At 44.4% G+C, this 22504-nt stretch overlaps 6 protein-coding genes across 7 annotated transcripts; 1 reads left to right on the top strand and 5 right to left on the bottom strand.

Moving 5' to 3' along the window:
* The first annotated feature begins 1058 nt into the window (after positions 1-1058).
* On the top strand, positions 1059-2932 carry LOC136541958 (uncharacterized). The gene is made up of 4 exons (XM_066534153.1): positions 1059-1654; positions 1968-2038; positions 2175-2373; positions 2457-2932. Exons 1-4 carry the CDS (start codon positions 1289-1291, stop codon positions 2646-2648), a joined length of 828 nt encoding a protein of 275 aa, XP_066390250.1. The 5' UTR covers positions 1059-1288; the 3' UTR covers positions 2649-2932.
* A 367-nt stretch (positions 2933-3299) lies between these two features.
* LOC136541957 (uncharacterized) lies at positions 3300-6039 on the bottom strand. Its single transcript, XM_066534152.1, has 2 exons — positions 5371-6039; positions 3300-4486 (listed from the first exon to the last, which is right to left on the bottom strand). Exons 1-2 carry the CDS (start codon positions 5908-5910, stop codon positions 3557-3559), a joined length of 1470 nt encoding a protein of 489 aa, XP_066390249.1. The 5' UTR covers positions 5911-6039; the 3' UTR covers positions 3300-3556.
* A 198-nt stretch (positions 6040-6237) lies between these two features.
* On the bottom strand, positions 6238-9596 carry LOC136544109 (uncharacterized). Its single transcript, XM_066536378.1, has 5 exons — positions 9189-9596; positions 8472-8540; positions 8192-8391; positions 7545-7902; positions 6238-6291 (listed from the first exon to the last, which is right to left on the bottom strand). The coding sequence occupies exons 1-5, from the start codon at positions 9594-9596 to the stop codon at positions 6238-6240; spliced, it is 1089 nt and encodes a 362-aa protein (XP_066392475.1).
* A 258-nt stretch (positions 9597-9854) lies between these two features.
* LOC136546252 (uncharacterized) lies at positions 9855-13005 on the bottom strand. The gene has a single exon (XM_066538218.1). It carries the CDS (start codon positions 11849-11851, stop codon positions 10490-10492), a length of 1362 nt encoding a protein of 453 aa, XP_066394315.1. The 5' UTR covers positions 11852-13005; the 3' UTR covers positions 9855-10489.
* LOC136544110 (glutathione S-transferase T3-like) lies at positions 12998-16072 on the bottom strand. Its single transcript, XM_066536379.1, has 3 exons — positions 15840-16072; positions 14057-14231; positions 12998-13975 (listed from the first exon to the last, which is right to left on the bottom strand). Exons 1-3 carry the CDS (start codon positions 16070-16072, stop codon positions 13199-13201), a joined length of 1185 nt encoding a protein of 394 aa, XP_066392476.1. The 3' UTR covers positions 12998-13198.
* Positions 16073-18749: 2677 nt separating this feature from the next.
* Positions 18750-22081, bottom strand: LOC136546254 (uncharacterized). 2 transcript variants are annotated; one of them, XM_066538219.1, is made up of 3 exons: positions 21423-22081; positions 20347-20762; positions 18750-20067 (listed from the first exon to the last, which is right to left on the bottom strand). In XM_066538219.1, the coding sequence occupies exons 1-3, from the start codon at positions 21499-21501 to the stop codon at positions 18823-18825; spliced, it is 1740 nt and encodes a 579-aa protein (XP_066394316.1). In that variant the 5' UTR covers positions 21502-22081; the 3' UTR covers positions 18750-18822. The 2 variants fall into 2 exon arrangements, with proteins under 2 accessions (XP_066394316.1, XP_066394317.1); XM_066538220.1 differs by having other exon boundaries at positions 20347-20790.
* Positions 22082-22504: the final 423 nt, after the last annotated feature.

A 22504-nucleotide genomic window follows, 5' to 3' on the forward strand; every position in this document is an offset into this window, starting at 1 on the left:
TATTCTTAATCGCCTCCCTCACGAGCCTGGTGTGAACTAGAGAGCATTTGAAGGGTTTTTCCATCCAATGGCAATTGCAGGTAAATAACCAATTAGTACGTGGGTAGATACATAATAAATAGGACAGAGAAGGATTCGGGTGAGAAGTCGTGATTTGGTCGCCCCGTGTGAAAAATTGAAAAATATGTTTTATCCGCTTAAAGTGAAAACACGATTGTACTAACAAAGCGATAAAAACACTGTCCTATAAATTTTAGGAGAGAATGACCACCAAGAATCCATCCCTAATCAAAACTCGCACTAGCCTTTGCACGGGAAGTCCTGGCCACGAAGAAAGTGGGAATTCCATTTGTGCAAATATGCACCGGCATAAATTGGAAACAAACGATGACATCTTTTGATATGACGTAAGCAAAATGCACGTACCGAGTGCAAAGCTACGTAAGAAAAAAAGCCTTTTTTTTTAGGCCCTGTTTAGTCTAAAAAATTTTCACCTTAAAATATCACATCAAATCTTGTGGCATATGAATAGAGTATTAAATATAGACGAAAAAAAACTAATTGCATAGTTTGGTTGAAAATCGCGAGACGAATGTTTTAAGCCTAATTAGGCTATGATTAGCCATAAGTGATACAGTAACCAACATGCGCTAATGATGGATTAATTAGGCTTAATAAATTTGTCTCGCAGTTTCTAGACGAGCTATGTAATTAGTTTTTTTATTAGTATCCGAAAACCCCGTCCAACATCTCGAAACATCTGATATGACATCTAAAAATTTTCATTTCGTAAACTAAACACACCCTAAGACAAGCAACTAACTGCATTCTTGAGGGGAGTTTTTTTTTTTCTTTCTTTTGCCGCCGTCGTCCGGCAACGGACGTATTTTCTCGAGCTTTGAGTGTGAAAAATAAGGGTTCAAACAAATTTGGCGAAACCATGGACACCAAAGAGGAAGACAAACAGTCACAACCAATCACGGCGCCAAAACATGCAGCGCAGCTTCATCACCATGTATGTCCTCATGGGTCCTTCCTGGATATGGCGGAAAAACAGGTGGTGGCCGTTGCAATTGCAGCCACCAGCCACATCCCAACTCCGGCTCCACTCCAGGTCCAGGCCGCTCCAACCCAAGCAGCCAGCAGCAGCTTGCCTTGCCCCTCCTCTCCGACTCCAACCCAATCCATCCAATGGCCCTCCTCCGCTCCCGCTGTCTCACCTCACGCGCTCCCTGCCCTCCCTGACCTGCCCCCAGCACGACGCGATGCTCCGCACCGCGTCGGATAGATGGACGATATTGCTGGGGAGCCGGGAAGGAAAGGAGACGACTCTTCCCGTGCAGTGCTGACGCCACCACGACGCGGCCCCGGTCTCCTCCCGCCCTCCTCTCCTCCGTCTGGATCTGGTTCTATCCCCTCCCCACCCTCCGCCGCCGCTGTCCTCGCCCTCCCGGCCTCAGCCACGAGCCAGATCGCCGGGCTCCTTGCCTCGTCTCGCCTCGCCGGCGAGATGGACGGCGGCGGGGAGACGCTGCTGGTGCGGAGGAGCAAGGGCAAGAAGAGACCGCAGCAGCCGGCGGCGCCCGCAGAGAGGGGCTCCGGCAGCGGGGACAGGTTCCGCACGCTCTGGCCCGACTACCACGACCTGCTGCAGGTGAGTGGCGCCAGTCTCGTCGATTCTTGCTGCGCCTTCGCCCTTTCCAATCTTCATGCCGCTCTACTGTTTCGAGCTGTTCTTAATGGGTTCACCGCCGGTTTGATTGCTGGATTCCTCGTGGCTCGTGCTATCCCTGTTCCGGTTACTCGTATTAGGTTTGTGATTGTACTGCCGATGTTCGGGGTGCTGGCTGTTTGATTCTTTGCTGCCGTAGGACGGGGATTGAAGAACTCCATCCAATAGCATGGTCAAGTCCAACAATTAAGTATATCTGTGATTAGACTTGGAGCTGATACAACATTTGATGCAGGCGACTGAGGCAAAGAAGAAGAGGCTGGCGAGCACAAAGAGGAGAAGCCTCGCCTTGCTTGCTGAAGTCAAGTATGACAGTTCTTCGGCTCTTGCTTTATCGTTCCATGTTACTATGCTATATGCCTATATCATCTTGTTATTCTTCATGCTGGCATTATTATTGTTTTTCAGCTTCACTAACTGTGTAGCTGCTTTCTGCTGCAAGGTTCTTGCGAAGGAAGTACCAGTCCTTTCTGAAGGGTGACTCGCAGCAGAAACATTACAAGTTGAAGAAGCAGGCTCGGTACATGCCATCCCCATTGGGAAGCAACAAGCCTACAATGCTAGCCGATCATGGTGCAGGGACCGAAGTGCCTTCTACCAGCAAAAACCCAGACCATGACTTAAATCAAGATTCTGTTCCAGTAAGTGATGGAGTTCATGAATTAACATAATCTGTACTAGAAAAGTATTTTTATGGCAATTAAAAGAGTTTTCTTGTCTGCAGAATGACGTGGGGAATGATCGCCAGGGGCAACAGGGCCATCCAGAAGTCGAAAAGTTTGATCAGGTCAGGGTGGACGAAGATATGATGACAGCTGATGTCAAATTATCAGTTTGTAGGGATACAGGAAACTCTCTTGCAAGTGAAGGTAAGAGGGCGGTTCCATGGCAAGACCGGTTAGCGTTGAAGGCCTAGGCCCTCAGTTGATGTGGCTAAGAAATAAGCTACTTCTCCGTTAGCTGGCTTTGCAACTGTATCCCTCAAATGCTCAGTAGTGCTTTGTACAGAAACAATGGGACATGATAGTTATATCCATGTTACATTGCTTGATTGACAAACTCAGATGGTTGTACCATCCTCCTAAGCAAGTTAGACAAGAGGATTGTGATTTTATGAATGGTTCTGTCCAAATTTTGGATTGAGTGCTTTGAATATTCGTTTGTGCACTGAATGTATTTTCAGTCTTCCAGACAAACAAACGCTTTAGCAATGATCATGAATTCTATGAATTGCAAGTTTGGAGTATTGAATTTCTGGTTTCACAGTTTAGGGTTTAAATAGGCTCTTTAGCAATGATCACGAGGACAAATGTAATAATTGCTTTTTATTTTTGTGTAGCAAGTTTTAGGTTTGGGTGTTGCATTTTTAAAATTGGAGTGCACCATAGTCAATTGGCATGTAGATTGGTCTCAAGGAATATTTGTTTTTTTTAATATGTATCCTTTACCCTGAATTGCAAGTTTGGAGGGTTAAATAATATCTCACCTTGTTTCTAAATTGTCTCTTTAAAAATTATGGGTGTGGGGGGCTGTTGCATTTTAAAAACTAGAGTATAGCAGATATTATTTAACCAGATGTACATATATTAGTTCTATAGGTCTAAAATATATATACTCTATCCTCACATCCAAAAACATTGAGCATCGGTGGCACTACAGACTAGACATTCATGATCAAACTGTATGCTAGCATTGTAATAAAGTAGCAATAACATAAATTATGGCAAGTAAATTATCATATTAAACAATAAATTGTAGTAAGCCAATCGAAGTCTCTTCAAGATGAATGGATGGTGCTGGCATTTCGCTCTACAGCGTCCCCAATCAGCAGTTGTTCAGCTTTGCCAAATGGGCCTTCCCAGTACGATGGTGAGCAAGCATCTTTTCGCTGTTGCACTGCAGATTGCAAACCTTGCAAAAACTCAACGACATCCGTTTCTCCACCTTTGTGTGATTCTTCCCCTTTCGATGTTCAGCTAGTGTATTCTTGCTGTTGCAGTGCAAATCGCAAAGCTTGCAAAAGTATGTCGCCCTATGTATCTCCGTCTCCTCAGAGCTTGCACCCTTAGCTGTCTTGGAACCACTTGAGCTTGCAATTTGGCCTCCCTTCCGTAGAGCTTCTACCTTCTGTTGGTGTCCCCTGCTGCTGCAGTGACTCTCAAACTGAGATACAGAGTTACATTTGGCCTGACAGATACCGCAACCCCATTCTGTCAGATATTGCTTGCCTTCTACCTGAAGAACCAGAAAATTGAGCTGGTGTCCCTTGCCTCTTAGGTGGTTCGCCAAGTCTGACTGACGACTGCACTTGGCTTGGCAGAGGCTGCAATTCCATGTTGAAGCAGGGTTGTTGTCTTCATCCTGTGTCACAATGTTTGGTTGTGAATTCAGCGACCCACAATTCACTGCCATATTCTTGCATTCTTCCAGCAGGGATTGGATCTTTGCTTTGTGTCTTTTGCCTCTCAGGTGGTCCTCCAGGTTTGATTTGCAGGTGCAATTGGATTGGCAGAATCTGCAGACCCAAGTTAGACGTGGATTTTCATCATATTGCCGCATATTTTCGGACTTCGCAGCAGCTGCCTTTGCTTTCTGACTGTTGGCATTGTTTCTTGATACAAAGGCTGCTACTTTAGACCGGTGCTTCTGCCCTGCAAAATGTTGTTGTAAGTGGCCCTCGGTGGGTGGTCCCACCCGGCAGATGTCACAGCTCCATTTCACTGAAGAAGGCGTCGTCTTCTTGGCCAACGTAGTCTGTTAATTTTACAATCGGTTTGGTTAGATATTCAGAGCATTGCTTGTACGGACTGAACTGAATCAATGGCGAAATCAGGACAAGCATTATTTGCTAACTAAATCATTTCTCTAAGCAGTTTGATAAGAGCAAGTATAATAGCAGGCTGTAAGCCGACTAAATGCTGAGGTGGAGGAGAGAGGGGAGGAGAGAGAGGAGAAGCGGGCTGTAAGCTTACAGCCGGCTTGGGCACAAGAACCAAGAAAGTCTGTAAGAGAGACAAGTGGGCCATGTATTAATTGTAAAGAGCTCACTACTGTATGAGTGGGCTGAGAGAAGGCTGCAAGAAACCTTACAGCCAGCAAACCGGCTGTATTATTAGCCTTGCTCTAAGGCAATAGGTTTGAGCACAGAAAAGAAAGAACAGGTTTCATGAGAGCTACTACAAGTCTTACCGTAGCAGTGACAGTCTCAGAGTTCAGCCTACTTACGAAGCAGATTGAGCAGATCACAGTTCACTAGAGTAAAACACAGGCAAAGGAAATCTTCATATACATAAATCTATAAGCAGAACAGATAGTATTAATACCGGATGAGGAAAGCAACATGGCAGGATGCTCACTCCATTGGATTCTTGTTGCCTGAGTGCTGCGCTGCATTTTCGTGACCTACTACTACGTACCGACTACCGAGTTCTTTCTCTAAGCAGTGTGATTACGGCAATAGATGTGGAAGTGTGGAAAAGACGAAAAGCAGACAGTAAACCTGCTAGGGAAATCTTCATATACTTCTGAATCCTAGAAAGGAGTAAACAAATACTCCACATGGCACAAACGCATAAGCAGAACACAAAGTCCTAACACGAGATCAGATGGAAAGGAAAACATCATGTTAAGCTGCTCACCTCATTGGGTTCTTGTAGTTTGCTCTCATCAAGAGCTGCATTTTGCTGACCTGCAGCGTTTCCGGCACCACAAGAAGTTTTCAGGCATTCACGGACGAGATCTCCCGTGGCAGGCTTCTGGGACTCGAGTTCTACACCCCCGCGCACTCCATCTTTCTTCTTCTTCTTCTTATTCAGATCGTTGTCCACATCCGCGGCGACAATACCATGGTCTGCACGACCAACCGCCTCTCTGCTGTGCGGCGTCTCCTCGAGGAAGGAGAAGAAGGGCGCCACCTGGCTAGCACGCTCGGCGTCGGCGGCGCGCAGGGCCATGGCGCGCTCTATCTTGGCGAGCTCGGCCAGGATGATCTCCTGGCGAAGTCGGTCCTTCTGGAGCTGCGACAGCAGCGCGTCCCTGATCACCAGCATCGTCGACGAGTCTTCTGCACGAGCGTGATGCGTCGGAGGCTCGGGGAAGCGGCGGTCTCGGCCGCCTTCGTCGCCGCACGCGGCGGTCGCTGGGCCTCGGCCGGCAAACAACTCCATCGATCTGTCCATGCTGTCCTGAGGAGAGCAATGGGGAGCGCCGAGGGGAAAGTAAGCTTAGGGAAAGCAAATGGTTAGTGGACGGTGGTTGGCGATTTTTCTTTTTTGACGGCAGGTTGGCGATTTTTCTTTTCGTTTACTATAATCTTTTTCAGAATAACGAATCAGTACCAGTTTTAAATCTATTCCATATTCCAGGATTTTTTTTAACTAATAAGATATTCCAGGCTTGCCAATCTACTCCATATTCCATATTATTTGTTGATTTATCCACTCAATATTGAAGCATTTGAGGATTGGGCATTTGGCATCAAGAAGCTTGATGCATCTATGTATGGGTCAATTGTCGTTGAGGTGGAGAATTGTAAGAGTAGCAGCTCCAATTGGCTTCAACTGAAGGGGCATAATTGTAATACTTTCTAAACTCAATGACTCTTTAGCAAAGGATCCAAACCAGCCTAAGGCCTCCTTTGGATTGAAGGATTGGAAAAGGATTTTGGGAGGATTGAGTTTTCAAAGGATTTTTTCCTCTGCGGCTCTTTGGTTCACAGGAAAGTAAGAAACAATTTCTTAGAATTGCATTCCTATGGCCCAGTTTTACAGGAAAATAAGCATGAGCTCAGAGCTCTTGGAAACTTTCCTAGCGCAAAAACTGAACGCTCGCGCGCCTCACTCGCTCGTTTTCCCACTTGTTGCTATCACTTTGCGCTTGTATTTTTAGTTAAGGATAAGGAAGCCCAGACGACGGCTCGGGTTAGGGAGATTGAGAGAGAGGGAGCGTGATCCACCAATAAATGAGAGATTTGTGGGGGATTTAGAGTCTCCTCTCATTTGTTGGCTCCCACCTCTTGTATTTGCTTCATCTCATAATGGATTTTCCTCACCGTCGCCTGTGGTTTTTCCCGGCAAGGGGTTTTCACTCAAACTTGGTTTCCCCACTTGATTTTGTATTTCCCTTGCCATATGTGTTGATTAAATCCATGTTGTTTGCTATTGTTTCATATATTAAGTGGTTGCTTGTATGAATGTGTTGGCATGGAAGGGATATGCGCGTTCTTTGATATATTGGCTTTGATGATGATGGTGGGATTGTTGTGTAAGCGAACTAATTGATGCAAGTATATTGTTGGACGGTTTGGACAGCTTGTGGTTTGACAGAATTATTTTTGGGGTTGTTTTACTTCATGCACACAAGATGTTCGATGATATGCTTGTAAAAAATTAGTTTGTTAATTTTGATTATTCTGCTACCCCTCTGTTATCACAGTTTTCACCACCGGTTTAAAACCGGAGGTGATGAGGATGAGCATTGCCGTCCACTTTTACTGTCAAAACGTGAAACCGACGTGATAAAGCCTTTGGACCTGATGCTTCTGAAGATTGTGTAGTAGTGACTAGTGACAAGGCATATACTACTGTTTTTTTACTAGGAATGTGATCACCATTGGCTCCTAATTACTTATAATAGCAAAAAGGTTTTGACGGTGAAATGAGGAAGGTTAAGGACACAATGTATTCACAATGTATTGCAGATTCACAGCAAATACGCAATCACGAACTAAGACTTGAGGGTGGGGGGGGGGGGGGGGGGGGGGGGGGGGGGGGTTGTAAAGACAAAAACTGAAGGTGAAAGAACGTGAGCTTACCTCATTGAACTCTGTACTCTTCTGCTCAACGTTTGCTTCGTTCTCCTGACCTGCTGCCTTGTACTGAAGACGTCGTTTCTTAGGCTTTGCTACCTTCAGAGCACCAATGGCCTTGGTTCTTGCTTCCACGGCAGCTGCGTTGGACTTGGCCCTGTGCTTCTTCCCTGCACGTGCACGATGCAGCTGTAGCTCGCGCTCGCTAGCTGCGTCCACCTGGCAGACCGCGCAGCTCCATCTCCGGGGTGAGGGTGACTTGGCCCTCTCGCATGACCTGGGTTTCTTGACTGTTATGGTGATTTCTGGCAGTTCCCATCCTAGCGGAGGCTGCGGCGTCTTGGGTCCTGTTGGCTGTCGTAGCCTGTTTGTGTGGGATGCAGCTAGATTAGTAGACCATCGGTAACAGAATCGAAGAAGGAACAAGTAACGGTAGGAATGACACAAGTGCAGATTCTTCGATTGAATCAGTTGCTGCTGAAGTTTTGGGAGTGATTGAACTGAGGTCACCAAGAACGATCATGCTTCCTTGATGGAAATTGGGTACAGCGCTGGCACAGATTCTTCGATTTTGATAGTCGACGCAAGGAAACTCAAGAGTCGCTGCTGCCTTGGATTATGGATGAAATGAAACAAAAAATATGATTGCATACCGTGTCTGTGTGGCGTAGAGCCGCAGGATCTCGGGCTCTCGGCGAGCGAACTCCATTGCAAGTGCACGCTCCGGATTTATGGGTGGCACCGCGGCCGTCACTGAGGCCGTCAATGCCTTGTCCTTTATACCCATCTCCTTACGCCGAAGTTCAAGCTGCTCAGGAGTTTCGGTCTGCTCCACAACCAGAACTCGATAACCCTGTAAGGCAATTAATGTTATTACTAAAATGCAATTAATGTGTAAAATTAAATGAGGAAAATACCATAAAATAAGTTTACCTTCTCAGCTAATTTCTCCAAATTCGCTGATAAATTCTTCTCTGGGAATCCACAGTGAGGCTGTTCACCCTAAGATAACATGATTGAATACAGACAGTGAGTTTTAGATATTCAGAGCATTGCCTGTACGGACTGCACTGAATCAATGGCGAAATCCGGACAAGCATTATTTGCTAACTAAATCATTTCTCTAAGCAGTTTGATAAGGCAATAGGTTTGATCACAGAAAAGAAAGAACAGGTTTCATGAGAGCTACTACAAGTCTGACCGTAGCAGTGACAGTCTCAGAGTTCAGCCTACTTACGAAGCAGATTGAGCAGATTACAGTTCACTAGAGTAAAACACAGGCGAAGGAAATCTGCATATACATAAATCTATAAGCAGAACAGATAGTATTAATACCGGATGAGGAAAGCAACATGGCAGGATGCTCACTCCATTGGATTCTTGTTGCCTGAGTGCTGCGCTGCATTTTCGTGACCTACTACTACGTACCGACTACCGAGTTCTTTCTCTAAGCAGTGTGATTACGGCAATAGATGTGGAAGTGTGGAAAAGACGAAAAGTAGACAGTAAACCTGCTAGGGAAATCTTCATATACTTCTGAATCCTAGAAAGGAGTAAACAAATACTCCACATGGCACAAACGCATAAGCAGAACACAAAGTCCTAACACGAGATCAGATGGAAAGGAAAACATCATGTTAAGCTGCTCACCTCATTGGGTTCTTGTAGTTTGCTCTCATCAAGAGCTGCATTTTGCTGACCTGCAGCGTTTCCGGCACCACAAGAAGTTTTCAGGCATTCACGGACGAGATCTCCCGTGGCAGGCTTCTGGGACTCGAGTTCTACACCCCCGCGCACTCCATCTTTCTTCTTCTTCTTGTTCAGATCGTTATCCACTTCCGCGGCGACAATACCATGGTCTGCACGACCAACCGCCTCTCTGCTGTGCGGCGTCTCCTCGAGGAAGGAGAAGAGGGGCTCCACCTGGCTAGCACGCTCGGCGTCGGCGGCGCGCCGGACCATTGCGCGCTCTATCTTGGCGAGCTCGGCCAGGATGATCTCCTGGCGAAGTCTGTCCTTCTGGAGCTGCGACAGCAGCGCGTCCCTGATCACCAGCATCGTCGACGAGTCTTCTGCACGAGCGTGATGCGTCGGCGGCTCGGGGAAGCGGCGGTCTCGGCCGCCTTCGTCGCCGCACGCGGCGGTCCCTGGGTCGGCCGGCAAACAACTCCATCGATCTGTCCATGCTGTCCTGAGGAGAGCAATGGGGCACAGCAGGAGGAGACGTAATATGGTTTTGCCGCCTCGGTGAACCACAGCAAGAAGCTAAGGGCAGTCCCAATAATAGAAACTAGTAGTTTCTATAACATAGGATACCGCACCAAAAAAGTAGTGCTTTCCAACCCATGGTTTCTATAACATCATTCATACAAAGAGTAAATTAAATGCAGCACAAAAAACAGATAGATCAATTGTGACAACTAATTTTACAGCCCACATGTGTTCCGTCGACAACACACAATGACAGAAACAAAATTGGTCGATAACTACCAGCAAATCAACACAGCCGGCAAACATAGATCATATTTCTGCATTCCATCACTTTTCAGAACCAAATATCACCATACAGGACCCATAATTCAGTCTCGAAAACCATACATTAATTAATAATAGCAATCCGGAGATAAATATAACATGTAACATACATAGTTCGTACGGAAGTACTGAAGTTCATCATATGCAAAATAAAATAATAAGGTGCCACGTCCATGTCAGGTAGGTTGCACATGCACTCCAAAATCCATCAGGTAGCAATGGACTCCAAATCTTCAGAAACCATCTTCTACAAGGAAAGAAATAGTGATTAGATGAAAAACATTACTTAGTGCAATTGAAAAGGTTGAACTGGCACATGTGTTTTTCAAAAAACTAATCTGTTCTTTGTAAACAAACATACTAGGATGACTTAGCTATATTTGCACACTAAACCAAATCAGATTGAAGATATGTACCTAATTATTTTGACTATATGTATTCCCAAACTTTTGCCAAATATGATCAATCAAATCAGATTGCAGTTGTCTATACGCTTGGCGATCATGTAAGGTAGTATTTCTGTTAAGTACATCTTCCATCTCAGGGTTTTCTCCATGAGAGATTGTAGCTTCTTGAACAGTATATGTGCTGGCTTCCTCATTCAAATCAATTGGAACCTGCTCTATATCCTTCTCATCTTCAATTATCATGTTGTGGAGAATTATACAGGCAAGCATGATATTCTCCAGATCTCCTTGGTCATATAGACGGGCTGGTCGACGCAAAATACAAAAGCGAGACTGCAAAATGCCAAAGGCGCATTCAACATCCTTCCTTGCCCCTTCTTGCTTCTCAGCAAAAAGTTTATGTTTATCAGATTGTGGTTTACGTATAGACTTCACGAAAACAGGCCACTCTGGATATATGCCGTCTGCTAAGTAATAACCAATATTATGTTGTCTACCATTGATAGAGTACTGCACCTGGGGAGCTTCTCCTCTCAGCTGCTCGACAAACAAATGTGATTGGTTAAGCACGTTGATATCGTTGTTCGATCCGGCAACACCAAAGAAGGCGTGCCATATCCAACGATCATGCGAAGCAACTGCCTCTAGAATGATCGTAGGAACACCGTGATCACCGCGGGTATACATACCCTTCCATGCATAAGGACATTTTTCCCAGTGCCAGTGCATACAGTCAACACTCCCTAGCATGCCAGGGAACCCACGACGCTCACCAATCTCCATTAAGCGCTCAACATCTTGTACTGTTGGTCGCCTCAAATACTCCCCCCCAAATTTTGCAATCACTCCCTCCATAAATAACTTCAAACACTCTACTGCAGTACTTTCACCAATCTTAATATACTCATCAAGCTGGTCTGCTGGGCTTCCATTTGCTAACTGCCTTATTGCAGCAGTGCACTTTTGAATTGGAGATAGCCCAGGGCGATTAGCAGCATCCACTCTTGAGGTGAAAAAGGGAGACCACTCACCTAGGGCATGGACAATGCGCAGAAACAAGAGCCTTCTCATCCTAAACCTTCTACGAAAGATAGTAGAATTATAGATAGGATTCTCCGTGAAATAGTCATCCATAAGCCGCTGATTGGCTTCTTCTCGAGGCCTTGCCACATACCTCCTTGGACCACTACTGCGTCTCCTCCCTTCTTCTAGTGCTTCAATATCATTCTTCAATTCTGCAACCATCTCATCTTGCAGGTCTTCTAATACTTCTTGCTCGGCTTCAAATTCTTCAAATGTGTACAACTCTTCTGGATATATGCTGCCATCCTCGTCTTGAGGTTCAGCATCACTCGGTGGTTGGCTAGACATTAGGAGAACGAAGAGAGAAGAACTACAGAAAGAGGAGAACGAAGAGAGAAGAACTACAGAAAGACTCGGTGGTTGCCATATATATGCAGGGAAGCAAGCAGTATTCACACCAAGAGGCAGTGGGCAGTTTCACACTAGTAATTTTCAGTTTTCAAACCATGATGGGTTTCAGTTTTGACACTAGAGTCAGTTTTCACACTAGAAGCAGTTTTGACAGTAATAATGTTCAGTTTTCACACCATGATGGGTTTCAGTTTCACACTAATAATGGTCAGTTTTCACACTAAGGTCAGTTTTCACACTAGAAGCAGTTTTGACACTAATAATGGTCAGTTTTCACACTAGAGTCAGTTTTCACACTAAAAGGTTGTCTCCCTGTATTGCTTCACTATTTAGGTATGGGCTGTTGCATCTGTGGTTTCATTTCATATATAGAAGAGGAGTCATGCGTCATTCACAAATGGGAAATCAGAATATTTGAGACAATTGATGAGATATCCTCAAGTTTATATCAAACAATCAACAAAGAGGTTGTTCCAACTAAAGAGGTTGTCATGCAACAGACATCAAGTTTATATCAAATAATAATCTTGAAAGGATACATCATAAGCAGTTTTGACACTAGTAAATACATCAGTTTTCAAGTGCCAGTTACCTAGAAACCCAGTAGTATCACATAGAAACTCATCATACACTCCAGTATAAGAAAAAGCTTCTGGACACCAAGTTCATACTTGAAAACCTGCTGTCACAAAGAAATTAAACTTTAACACATACTCTCCAGTGCTCAAGTAATAGCTAGATGAAGATTACTCTATTTTTTAAGAAAATATATTGTTATTCTTTGATATAAAAAAACATCTGAATACACTACGGTGCATGCAGAATGCCTGCTTATGTGATTATGTCATTGCAGTAAGTAATAGCAAAGTTATGGACCGAGAATATAGATTCTTAAAAATAAATCCAAAGAGTGGATCTGATATAATAAGAGGTACAACAAATTCTAGAATTTTAACTAAAAACATGGAGAGAACAAAAAACTTTTTTTAGTAGTCATAGCAAGTAGTAGAGTTGGAACTGAGAAGCCAATATCTGAATTCATTAAGTTACCCCAAATGAGTTGCAACAAATGTTGACATAGCTTAAGACAATGTTTATACTAGGCATATGTCAAACAGACACGAAGGTGTACTATGCAAATAAAGGAGGAAATTATGGATAGTGATAAAATAACAGAGAGTAATTGGTGACTAAAGTCTACATAATTAGATAACTAGATGAAGATTACATATAAACTAATGTGCCAGTTACCTAGAAACCCAGTAGTATCACATAGAAAATACCTTAATTATCTGTACCAAATAAGACCAACCTCATACTCTCTAGTGCTTTCTCCCTCTCAGCCAAAGCATGAACATTCATATTAGTTGTTGGAGCTAACAGAAGCTCTTTGTAAGTGTCTAGCATTTTACACTTGAGTTGCTTCTCTGCTGCCTTATCAGTCAACCTAGCAGCTTCTACCTTACTTTTTGCCATAATTTGCTGCGTCTCCGCCATCTTCTCACGGTCCTTTCTAGCCAATGTGCTTACTTCAATGAACTTGTCTAGCTTGTCAGTAATAGCAGAAAAAGCTTCAGGTGTCTTCTTTTTCCCATAGAGCTCAGCCTTAGCCTTCTTATGTCCAATAGGACGAATCTTAGGATTATCTTCCAAATTCACCACTTGAGACGGCGAATCAGCTGCACTCTTGTTCTTTTCTTTTTCCTGTTCCTTTTTCACATATGCAGACCACTTCCTTTCATTCCTCACAACCTTCCAAAAGTGCTTCAGTGTAAATTCTTTGTCATTATGTTCACCAGCATACATCTTCTCAGCAATTTCCATCAGTTGATCATCGCTCACACCACTTCTGTAGACTTTGGTGGTTCTATTCCAGCAACCATGAAAATCCATTACAGGTTTCTTAACACAGTCCCAGCGAATCTTCAGTTGATTCTGGTTTCTCCTACGGCAAACCTCTGTGCTTTTATTGTATTCTTCAGTAACATCCGTCCAAAATTGATCTGCCTTCCTATCGGTTCCATCAACTGGGTCCTTTGAGTTACGCAGCCAAGCAGAAGCCTACGTTCAAAAAACAACACCTACAAGTTTATAACCAAGCTGATTGTTCAAGTTGTTCACAAACTAAGAAAGGATGCTTACCAATCTAACGTCTTCAGGTTTCGTCCAATTCAATCGCTTCTCAGTCCTCTCGTCTTCGTTGGTTTCATCCGCATCAATATTCGCCGTATCGGTTCCATCAACTGGGTCCTTTGAGTTACGCGGCGGTCCCTGGGCCTCGGCCGGCAAACAACTCCATCGATCTGTCCATGCTGTCCTGAGGAGAGCAATGGGGCACAGCAGGAGGAGACGTAATATGGTTTTGCCGCCTCGGTGAACCAGAAGAAGCTAAGGAGAGGAGGCACGACGCGAGGCCGGGCACTTAAAAAGGCCGGGGGGGATTACGCGTATGGCGTATTCGCCGTCGAAACCGGCTTCAGGCGTCATTGTGACCGTCGCTCGGCTGCAGTGAATGAGCGGCTCTTTACCTTCGCATCCGCCCGTTCAGCGCTGCCTCGTGCGTTGCGCTTGCGCGCGCGACTGCTCGCCTTCACCTTCGCTAATCGCTAGGCTTCCCATTCGTTTACCGCGTTCCCACGCGCACACGCGAAGCCTGGAAAACCGCTGCCACCAATCATACACCGGGCATCCCCGTCTTCCCGCGCCAACCAACGGCAATGACATCCACGCGCGCCGACTACTAGCCCAATCGGAGCTAGAGCTGGCACCACCGTCGGCTGCCATTGGTACCACGGCAGCAAAACCCTCTGTCCAGGTGTCCGGCTGAAGTTCTGAAATCTCCGTTTTGGAAGTTGAAATCTCAATTAAGTTTCCAAATGGTTGAGTCGCTACGGGAATCGAAGGTATTGCCGAGCGTCGGATTCTTCGCCGAGTGCCAAACTAAAAATATTTGGTAAAGATTCTGACACTCGACAAATTCTCTGTTTGCCGAGTGTCTTACTAAAAAAACACTCGGCAAACATTCTGACACTCGGCAATTCTACTGAAAAGCACTCGGATTACGGCACTCGGCAAACATCGCACCACGTGTCTCTCCATTGCCCTTTTGCGGAGTGTCCGTTGGACAACACTCGGCAAACAATTTATTTATTTTTTCTCATTTGACATTGAAACTTTTTTTTGTACTCAACAAACAATATAGCATAATCCATGTTAAAATTTAGCATTTTTTTGGATCTATGCATTCTAGGAATTTAATTGATTTACGTCAAATTTGATCTATAAGTGCATGAAATAATAGAATAAAATGGGTAGAAAAATCATATTCATTTTGTCAAGTCTATTTTTTGACCTTACCGAAGAAATGAAAAGAAATTTAAAACATCTAGCTGCCAACACTCGACCATCGATATGTAGCTGATTGGTTTTTTAATTATAAAAAATTCAAATGAAGTCTGAAAAATATAGGACTTGCCATTGTATCGTGATATGATACGTAGAGGCTATGGTAAAAAATTGAGAAGATTTCAGAAAAGTTGTAACGTACATTGCTTAGAAATCGAAGCATCTCTAAGGAAGAATTGTGGTATCGAGAGAGAACGGAACAGGTTTGAAGGCGAAGTGACGGTTCAATCATCGTTTGACCTTGAAACTTTTTCTATACATTAGATTGGGCTCAAACTTTCTGAGCTTGCTATTTTTCCCCTCCCATGAAAAGAGAAAAATAAATAAAAAATAAAAAATAGGGGGTTTGCCGAGTGTCAAACAAAAACACTCGGCAAATAGGGGGTTTACCGAGTGTCACAACAAAAACACTCGGCAAACAGAGAGGTTTGCCGAGTGTCCCAAAAACAACACTCGGCAAAGAAAAAAATGACCCACCCCTAAAATCTCCCACCCCCCTCCCCTCCCTCACGACGCACACCCCCCTCCCCTCCCTCCCAGCTCACTCCCGCCTCCCATCCTTTCCCGCGTGCGGCCGGCCCCTCCCCTCCGGATCCGGCCCTGTCGCCTCCCTCCCGGATTTCCCTGGATCCGGCCGCCGTGCCGCCCTTCCCTCCGGATCTGGCCCTGCCGCCTCCCTCCCTCCTCCCTCTGGATCCGGCGCCGCGGCATGGGTGGTGGTGGAGGTGGTGGCATGGATGGAGGCGGAGGCATGGGTGGCTGTGGTAGTGCGGCCCTTTGCGCGGCTATGCGTAACGATGGCGCTTATGCACGCGACCTTGAGTGCGTGTGGCCGGAAGACGGCCCGAGGTCGCACGGCGGCGACGGCCAGGCCTATGGCCGTCGGTGAAATTCTTTATCGTAGTCTTAGGTTTAGAGTTCGACAGATTTGGAATTTGGGCATTTTTATTAGGGTTTATAATTTCGTCCAAATCCTCTCCCTCCTCCAAATCCGGTCGTCGGCGCCTCCCTCCTCCACACGGAAGGGCACCATGTTGGCCTCGGCGTGGTTGCTGCCAGCGGGCGAGGAGAGGCAGGACACGGTGCTTGTCCGTCAGGTACCGCCACCACCCTACGCCGAGCTTCCCATGTCTTCTTCGGGCCTGTTGCTGGTGACGGGAACCCACCACACCAGGTATGCCCGCTCCTTCTCTTCCCTTCCTGCTATGCCAAATTGAGCACGGGAACCCTAACTTGAGCTATTTAGCTATTTGTATTCGGATCTGATGTAATCACAAGTGTGTACATGTATTATGCCTACTAACTTTGATATTTATTTTATCACCCATGTCAATTGGGTCTACGGTTTAGTGATCTCTCGTTAGCTTTGTATCTTGCTACATGTATCATTGACTTATTGTCAGTTCTACTACTTATATTTTTGTCTTAGTCCATATTGTGTTAGGTCATCTAATTACCCTCCTATAGAGTTGTAGAACACTGGAATTCGACAAATAAAAACTAAACTTTGTTTACTTCTGTGCAAATGTGGATGCCTGGATGGTGTCTGCTCCAAGCTTTACAATTAAAACTTTTCATTGCTAAGAAGCAAATAGATAGTTTATAGACATTTAGGAGCTTAAATATGATATTTTTTTCCTTTAGTCCATCTGTGATGTCATTATTCTCAAAGCCCACTGTTTAACTATGAGTTGCTAATTTTGTCTCTCACTATAACAGAAATATAACAATGCCATATTGCTAGCGCGAAGGTAAATATCTCTTTCCAATGTTTTATCTCCTTTTGAATCTTACCGTACTCAGTAGACTGAATCTCAATTCACCTTTTTTATATACTTGGCCAAATTACTTAGAAGCTTTCACGATGAAACAACCAAAGCATGGTGATTGGTAATGGCCTTCTCAGTTTGCTTTGGAACATCTCAAGTACATGTTTAGCTTGCATATGCCACACTCTTATGTAAATTTGTTTATTTGCTCGGAATTTACGTTTTTGAAATTCCATTGATTGAGACTTTGTCAGCAAATACTTATTCTTTAATCAATGGTTGTCACTTTAATTGGGTCAATGCTAGCTTACAACAACAATAGGTGTATACCCTGTATTCGGTAGAGTATATATCATAGTGTTATAAGATTTACTTCTTTTTTTTTGCAATGTTTGGTCCTGTTCACTTGGAGGAATTTTGAAAGAATCTGGAGGAACCTGGAGGAATTTGTGAGAGAAAAACATTGTTCCGGATGAAAAAAGAAACGGATCAAGCCGGGTTGGGCTACCATTTTTGTCCTGCTGCTTGTAGTTCTAATTTTATGATTAGTGATTACATGCTCACTGCAATTATACCCTGGATCATTAGCATTCATTATGTTGGCAAAATTAGCTACCCAGCCTATAACTCTGTACAACATGTATATCATTTCAGTCGCCTTGTTACCATTGATTTTGGACTAGCTTGCAGAAAAGCTATTTTTCTAGGCAGCTTGTAAGATATTTCTTTTCAAGTTTGGATAAGATTAAATTTTCTCTTGAGTTGTGAAGCAGGTGCACAGATATGTTGAGAAAAAAATTATTATTTTTCTTTGAAAAATAGGTTTGCCGAGTGTAATTCCCAAAAGCACTCGGCAAACAATAATGGTATGCTGAGAAAAAAAATATTTTTTTAAAAAAAAAATAGGTTTGCTGAGTGTAGTTCCAAAAAAAACACACAATAATGGTATGCTGAGATTTTTTTTTGAAAAATAGATTTGCCAAGTGTAATTCCAAAAAAACACTCGGCAAACCATTTTTTTTTTACTGAGTGTCAAATTTGATACTCGGCAAACTATTTGCCGAGTGCGCGATAAAAAACACTCGGCAAATAGCTGTTTCCCGACACTATAGATGTCGTGTGCTTTTTGCCGAGTGTTACACTCGACAAAGCCTTTGCCAAGTGTTTTTTGGTCTTTGCCGAATGCCTGTGGCACATGGCAAAGTTACTGTTTCCGGCAGTGAGTTTAAAGTCGAAATTTTGGATCACTCCTAGTTTCAAATCTTCGTATGATCAGTGTAGCTCCATCTCTTGGGTGCCTTTGATTGATTTCCTGGTATACTGAAGGAGAAGGATATCAGCTTGCCTGTTGTGATTCAGGTTCTGTTTCGTATGATTTCTTTGCAAGCAGCTTCATCAAGAAGCCAGAGAAGCTAGCACCTTCTTTATTAAAAAGCGTTTTTTTTCTTCTACAGTTCCTCTCCAAGAGCCATGGAAATTATTTACTGCAGCAATTAATTAAGAAAATTATTTCTACACGAGAATAAAAATAGAATGAGATGATAGGAGAGGAAAAAATAGATGATTACACAAAAATCTATTTAAAGAAATCATACATATGTCAACGTCTAGTGCTATATACTATGTATTTTTGAATTAGCGAACGGATGACAATTGCAGTCGGTCACCAAAATGAATTGTTATAAATTGTTAACAGTGGCATAGCAAATAAACTTCATAAGTACGGTCCGTGTTCTACTGTACAATTTCACCATTGCTATTTTGGCAGACAAAAGCCACAACTGCATTTCGTTTATTCGCATTGAGCCTTTTCTTGTGCTTGTTCCCAGAAAGATGGTGAGCAAGCATCTTTTGGCTGTTGCACTGCAAATTGCAGACCGCGCAAAAACCCAGCAACTTCTGTTTCTCCATGTGTTCCTCCCCTTCACGATGCCCTGCAAGCATACTCTCGCTGCTGCACTGCAAATTGCAAATCCCGCACGACCATAATGCTGTCTGTTCCTCCACCTTCTCTGAACTTGAACTATTGCTATCAGAACCATTTGAAGCTACTTTGTCCTCCGTCGTCAGATTGCTTGATTTCGCATTCACACCATCTCCTTGTAGAGCATCCATATTCTTTTGGTGTTTCTTGCCTCTGCAGTGATGAACAAGTTGAGATGCAGAGTAACATTTTGCCTGACAGATAACACAAATCCATTCAGAGGGCGGTTGCTGGTTCTTGGCAATTTCTGGTGGAAAATCTCCTGTTTTCTTGGCTTCTTCATGTAGGTCCTGGACATTCAGTTGGTGTATCTTGCTTCCAATTTGGTGCTCCAAGTCTAATTGGTAATCAGAATCAGCTTGAAATATGCTACAATTTGATCCTGAAGTCTGCTCTGCATTTTGCGGCGCAATGTTCGGAAGCACTGTGGCTTCTCGCGATTCAGAATTCCTTGACATGTTACGGATTTCGTCCAGTAGAGCTTGAAGCTTAGCTAAAAGGTGCCCACCTAACTCCAATTCACGAGCACAGTTTGCTAGGCAAATGGCAGAACTACACATTGAAGGTGGCTTCTCTGAATGCTGAGGTGCATTGCTCTTGTGGCACTCTGGTTCCTGCAGCTCATTATTCTTAACCATGCTATCACCCTCCGTGAGTTGTGCTTCAATGTTTTGTTGGTGTGTTCTTCCATTCAGATGCTCCTTCAGGTCTGATTCGCTTGTACCATTGACCTGGCATGTATTGCAGCTCCATTTTATCAAGGATGTTTTCTGCCCTGTGCGGGAAGAGGATTCTTCTCTTAATTGTGCCTTCTGATTACTTGCTTCTTTTGATCGGTGCTTCCGCCCTGCACAATGTACTTGTAAGCTGTGCTCACTAGTTGCTTGCACCTGGCAGATTTCACAACTCAATTTCTGGCGTTGTTTCTTAACTGGTATTGTTATTCCTGTCAATTCCCATTTCACTGAAGGCAAAGTCGTCTTGGGCTGTATGGTCTGTTTGTTTGACATGCAGCATTTGATTAGACCATTGATAGCTGAAATGGCGAAAACACCTGGTAAACTTGCTACTGAATTCTATGAACTTTAGTGAGACCATTACCAAATGGTTGCAAAGAAACCTAAACTTTCATTAGAATCTCCATACATAAATCCTACCAAGTTGTTGATGTATCACAACTTGACATCATTCTGAAGATATAATAGCAAATATTGACGAAAAATAACTAACAGATGAGGGTAAAAATTAAAAAACAGAAAGGATAAAACGCCCACCTCACTGGATTCTTGTGATTTCTGCTCTTCAAGTTTTGAATTCTCCTGACCTGCCTTACCATTACAACAAGGTCTCAAGAATTCATCGACACCATCTTCCATGGCAGGTTTCTCAGACTTCAACGCTACACTCCTGTGGCTTCCCTCCTTTTGCTTGGGATCATGGATCTCATCCACATCAACATAACATTCTTGACTGACTGACCATCGCCAAGGTTTCATGGACTGCTCCCTGAAGGTGAAGGGAACTGGCTTAGTCCATTCCACATCATCAGCGGCAGTACCATGACGTGAACCGTTGCGCAGGACCATGGCATGCTCTATCTTAGCCAACTCTGCCTGGATGATCTCCTGGCGAAGACGGTCCTTCTGAAGCTGTGACAGCAGCGCTTCCCTAATCACCAGCATTGGGTCCACTGTACAAGGCACAAGCATTGTGGAATCCTTGATAGTAGCACACAATATAATATCACCAAATGAACATCATCAACGTCGTGACAGCATAAAAAAATAAACACGACTGATTCAGCAAATGACCAACATGTGCATCTAATTGAACTAGCAAGGTGCTACTGAACCTCTGAGGCTCTGACTATATGCTAAGGCTAGGCCTAAGAATGTTAGTCAAAGACGAACAAGTCTGTTTGTTAAAAAAAATGAAAAAACGAACAAGCTACGTTGATGGCTTGAAGCTTAACTAAACTAGCTATTTAGGAGTATTGTCTTATCAGGTGCAGTAGCATAATAACTGAATCTATACTGGTGACTATGCCAAGAGCCGCAGAGTACTAGCATAGTAACTGAATCGTGGAACTTTCCTATCCTGGTGATTATGATAAGAGCCCAAGAACCCTGCTTCCTTAATGGAAATCGGGGCTTCGCTTTCCAAAAGGAACAGGCAGCAAGGTACAGTATAATAGGTGCAGATTCTTGGAATCTTGGCATGGACCAAAAGAATCACGAAAGGAAACTTAAAAAGATTCCCCCTCTGTCTTTTGCTGTCCCCTCCCAATCTCAAAGAACACGAGCGCGGAGGTCGACTACAGCGGCGGTGAGAGGTGGGCCGCGATACTTACCGTGAGGCGGCGGAAGGTGGATGAAGAGGTTGCCGTCGTCTACGCCGTCGTCGCCGCGGCCTCGGCGAGCGAATTCCATCGACCGGAAGCGGCGCGAGGAAACGGTACGGTTTTGCTTTTCCGGCGAGGACGGCGGGGGAGCGCCGAGGGGAAAGTAAGCTTAGGGAAAGCAAATGGTTAGTTGACGGTGGTTGGCGATTTTTCTTTTTTGACGGCAGGTTGGCGATTTTTCTTTTCGTTTATTATAATCCTTTTCAGAATAACGAATCAGTTCCAGTTTTAAATCTATTCCATATTCCAGGATTTTTTTTAACTAATAAGATATTCCAGGCTTGGCAATCTCAATATAATAGTCACTCCCACAGTCCCAGAAAAGTTATGCTTTAGAATAAAACAAATTATTCTAAAAACTTGATGTTTTAGCTCTGAACACTAAGTTGGGTCCATATTAGCTTGACTTTGTAGTCTATTGTTGAGCCATCCCTCCACACGAAGGATGATTTTGAGCCTAGTTAGCAAAGCAGCGTGTATCTCATAAGTCACGACCCAACTGCGCAGTTTGGCAGCAGAACAGCAGTAGGCGCTTGGTCCACCGTAAATAGGGGCACCTCAAAAAGGCAAATCGAACACAAGTTAAAAAGCTTAAAACCATCCGGATTCCTGAACCCAGCTAACAGCTTCCATCCCCGTGAACAAGCTGCAAGCCCAGGCCGCACCCCAGCATCTCAATCGCGCCCCACCAGCGTCTCCCGGTGCCTCCTCCCGCCGAGGTGTGACGCCAGCATAATCTCACTGCTGCACTGCAGATCGCACACCGCGCAGTATGAGATGCCAGTGTGCTAGCACCTTGGTGATGAGCGCTTGACAACACGGTGTGCGTGTGACGTATCTCTCGGCAGGGTGTGGTTGTAGGTGACAGGTGGAGACAAGGTACATGCGGCGACGAGTGAAGAACGAGGATAGGATGCCGTTCCGAAGAACCGTGGGGGCGGAGAAGGGCGGATCGAGGCTTGCGTTCGAGGGACAGGCGATCGTGTGATGTACGTCTACTGTACCTGGCTACACGGTGGGAGGACGTCGAG

Source organism: Miscanthus floridulus, chromosome 3 (genome assembly GCF_019320115.1).
Source record: "Miscanthus floridulus cultivar M001 chromosome 3, ASM1932011v1, whole genome shotgun sequence".
Taxonomy (NCBI): Eukaryota; Viridiplantae; Streptophyta; class Magnoliopsida; order Poales; family Poaceae; genus Miscanthus; species Miscanthus floridulus.

What these genes read in the sequence shown, in the direction of transcription:
- LOC136541958 (XM_066534153.1), top strand. Translation starts at nt 1,289, where the DNA reads ATGGACGATATTGCTGGGGAGCCGGGAAGGAAAGGAGACGACTCTTCC. An exon ending in ACTACCACGACCTGCTGCAG is followed by an intron (nt 1,655 to 1,967) that starts GTGAGTGGCGCC and finishes CATTTGATGCAG; the next exon opens with GCGACTGAGGCAAAGAAGAA. An exon ending in TAAATCAAGATTCTGTTCCA is followed by an intron (nt 2,374 to 2,456) that starts GTAAGTGATGGA and finishes TCTTGTCTGCAG; the next exon opens with AATGACGTGGGGAATGATCG.
- LOC136541957 (XM_066534152.1), bottom strand. Translation starts at nt 5,910, where the DNA reads ATGGACAGATCGATGGAGTTGTTTGCCGGCCGAGGCCCAGCGACCGCC. An exon ending in AACTACAAGAACCCAATGAG is followed by an intron (nt 4,487 to 5,370) that starts GTGAGCAGCTTA and finishes TAAAATTAACAG; the next exon opens with ACTACGTTGGCCAAGAAGAC.
- LOC136544109 (XM_066536378.1), bottom strand. Translation starts at nt 9,596, where the DNA reads ATGCTGGTGATCAGGGACGCGCTGCTGTCGCAGCTCCAGAAGGACAGA. An exon ending in CTCTACGCCACACAGACACG is followed by an intron (nt 7,903 to 8,191) that starts GTATGCAATCAT and finishes CCACACAAACAG; the next exon opens with GCTACGACAGCCAACAGGAC. An exon ending in AGAGTACAGAGTTCAATGAG is followed by an intron (nt 6,292 to 7,544) that starts GTAAGCTCACGT and finishes ATGCCCCTTCAG; the next exon opens with TTGAAGCCAATTGGAGCTGC.
- LOC136546252 (XM_066538218.1), bottom strand. Translation starts at nt 11,851, where the DNA reads ATGTCTAGCCAACCACCGAGTGATGCTGAACCTCAAGACGAGGATGGC.
- LOC136544110 (XM_066536379.1), bottom strand. Translation starts at nt 16,072, where the DNA reads ATGCCTCCGCCTCCATCCATGCCACCACCTCCACCACCACCCATGCCG. An exon ending in CTGGGAGGGAGGGGAGGGGG is followed by an intron (nt 14,232 to 15,839) that starts GTGTGCGTCGTG and finishes TGCTCTCCTCAG; the next exon opens with GACAGCATGGACAGATCGAT. An exon ending in AACCTGAAGACGTTAGATTG is followed by an intron (nt 13,976 to 14,056) that starts GTAAGCATCCTT and finishes TTTTGAACGTAG; the next exon opens with GCTTCTGCTTGGCTGCGTAA.
- LOC136546254 (XM_066538219.1), bottom strand. Translation starts at nt 21,501, where the DNA reads ATGGAATTCGCTCGCCGAGGCCGCGGCGACGACGGCGTAGACGACGGC. An exon ending in CCACCTTCCGCCGCCTCACG is followed by an intron (nt 20,763 to 21,422) that starts GTAAGTATCGCG and finishes TGCCTTGTACAG; the next exon opens with TGGACCCAATGCTGGTGATT. An exon ending in AATCACAAGAATCCAGTGAG is followed by an intron (nt 20,068 to 20,346) that starts GTGGGCGTTTTA and finishes TCAAACAAACAG; the next exon opens with ACCATACAGCCCAAGACGAC.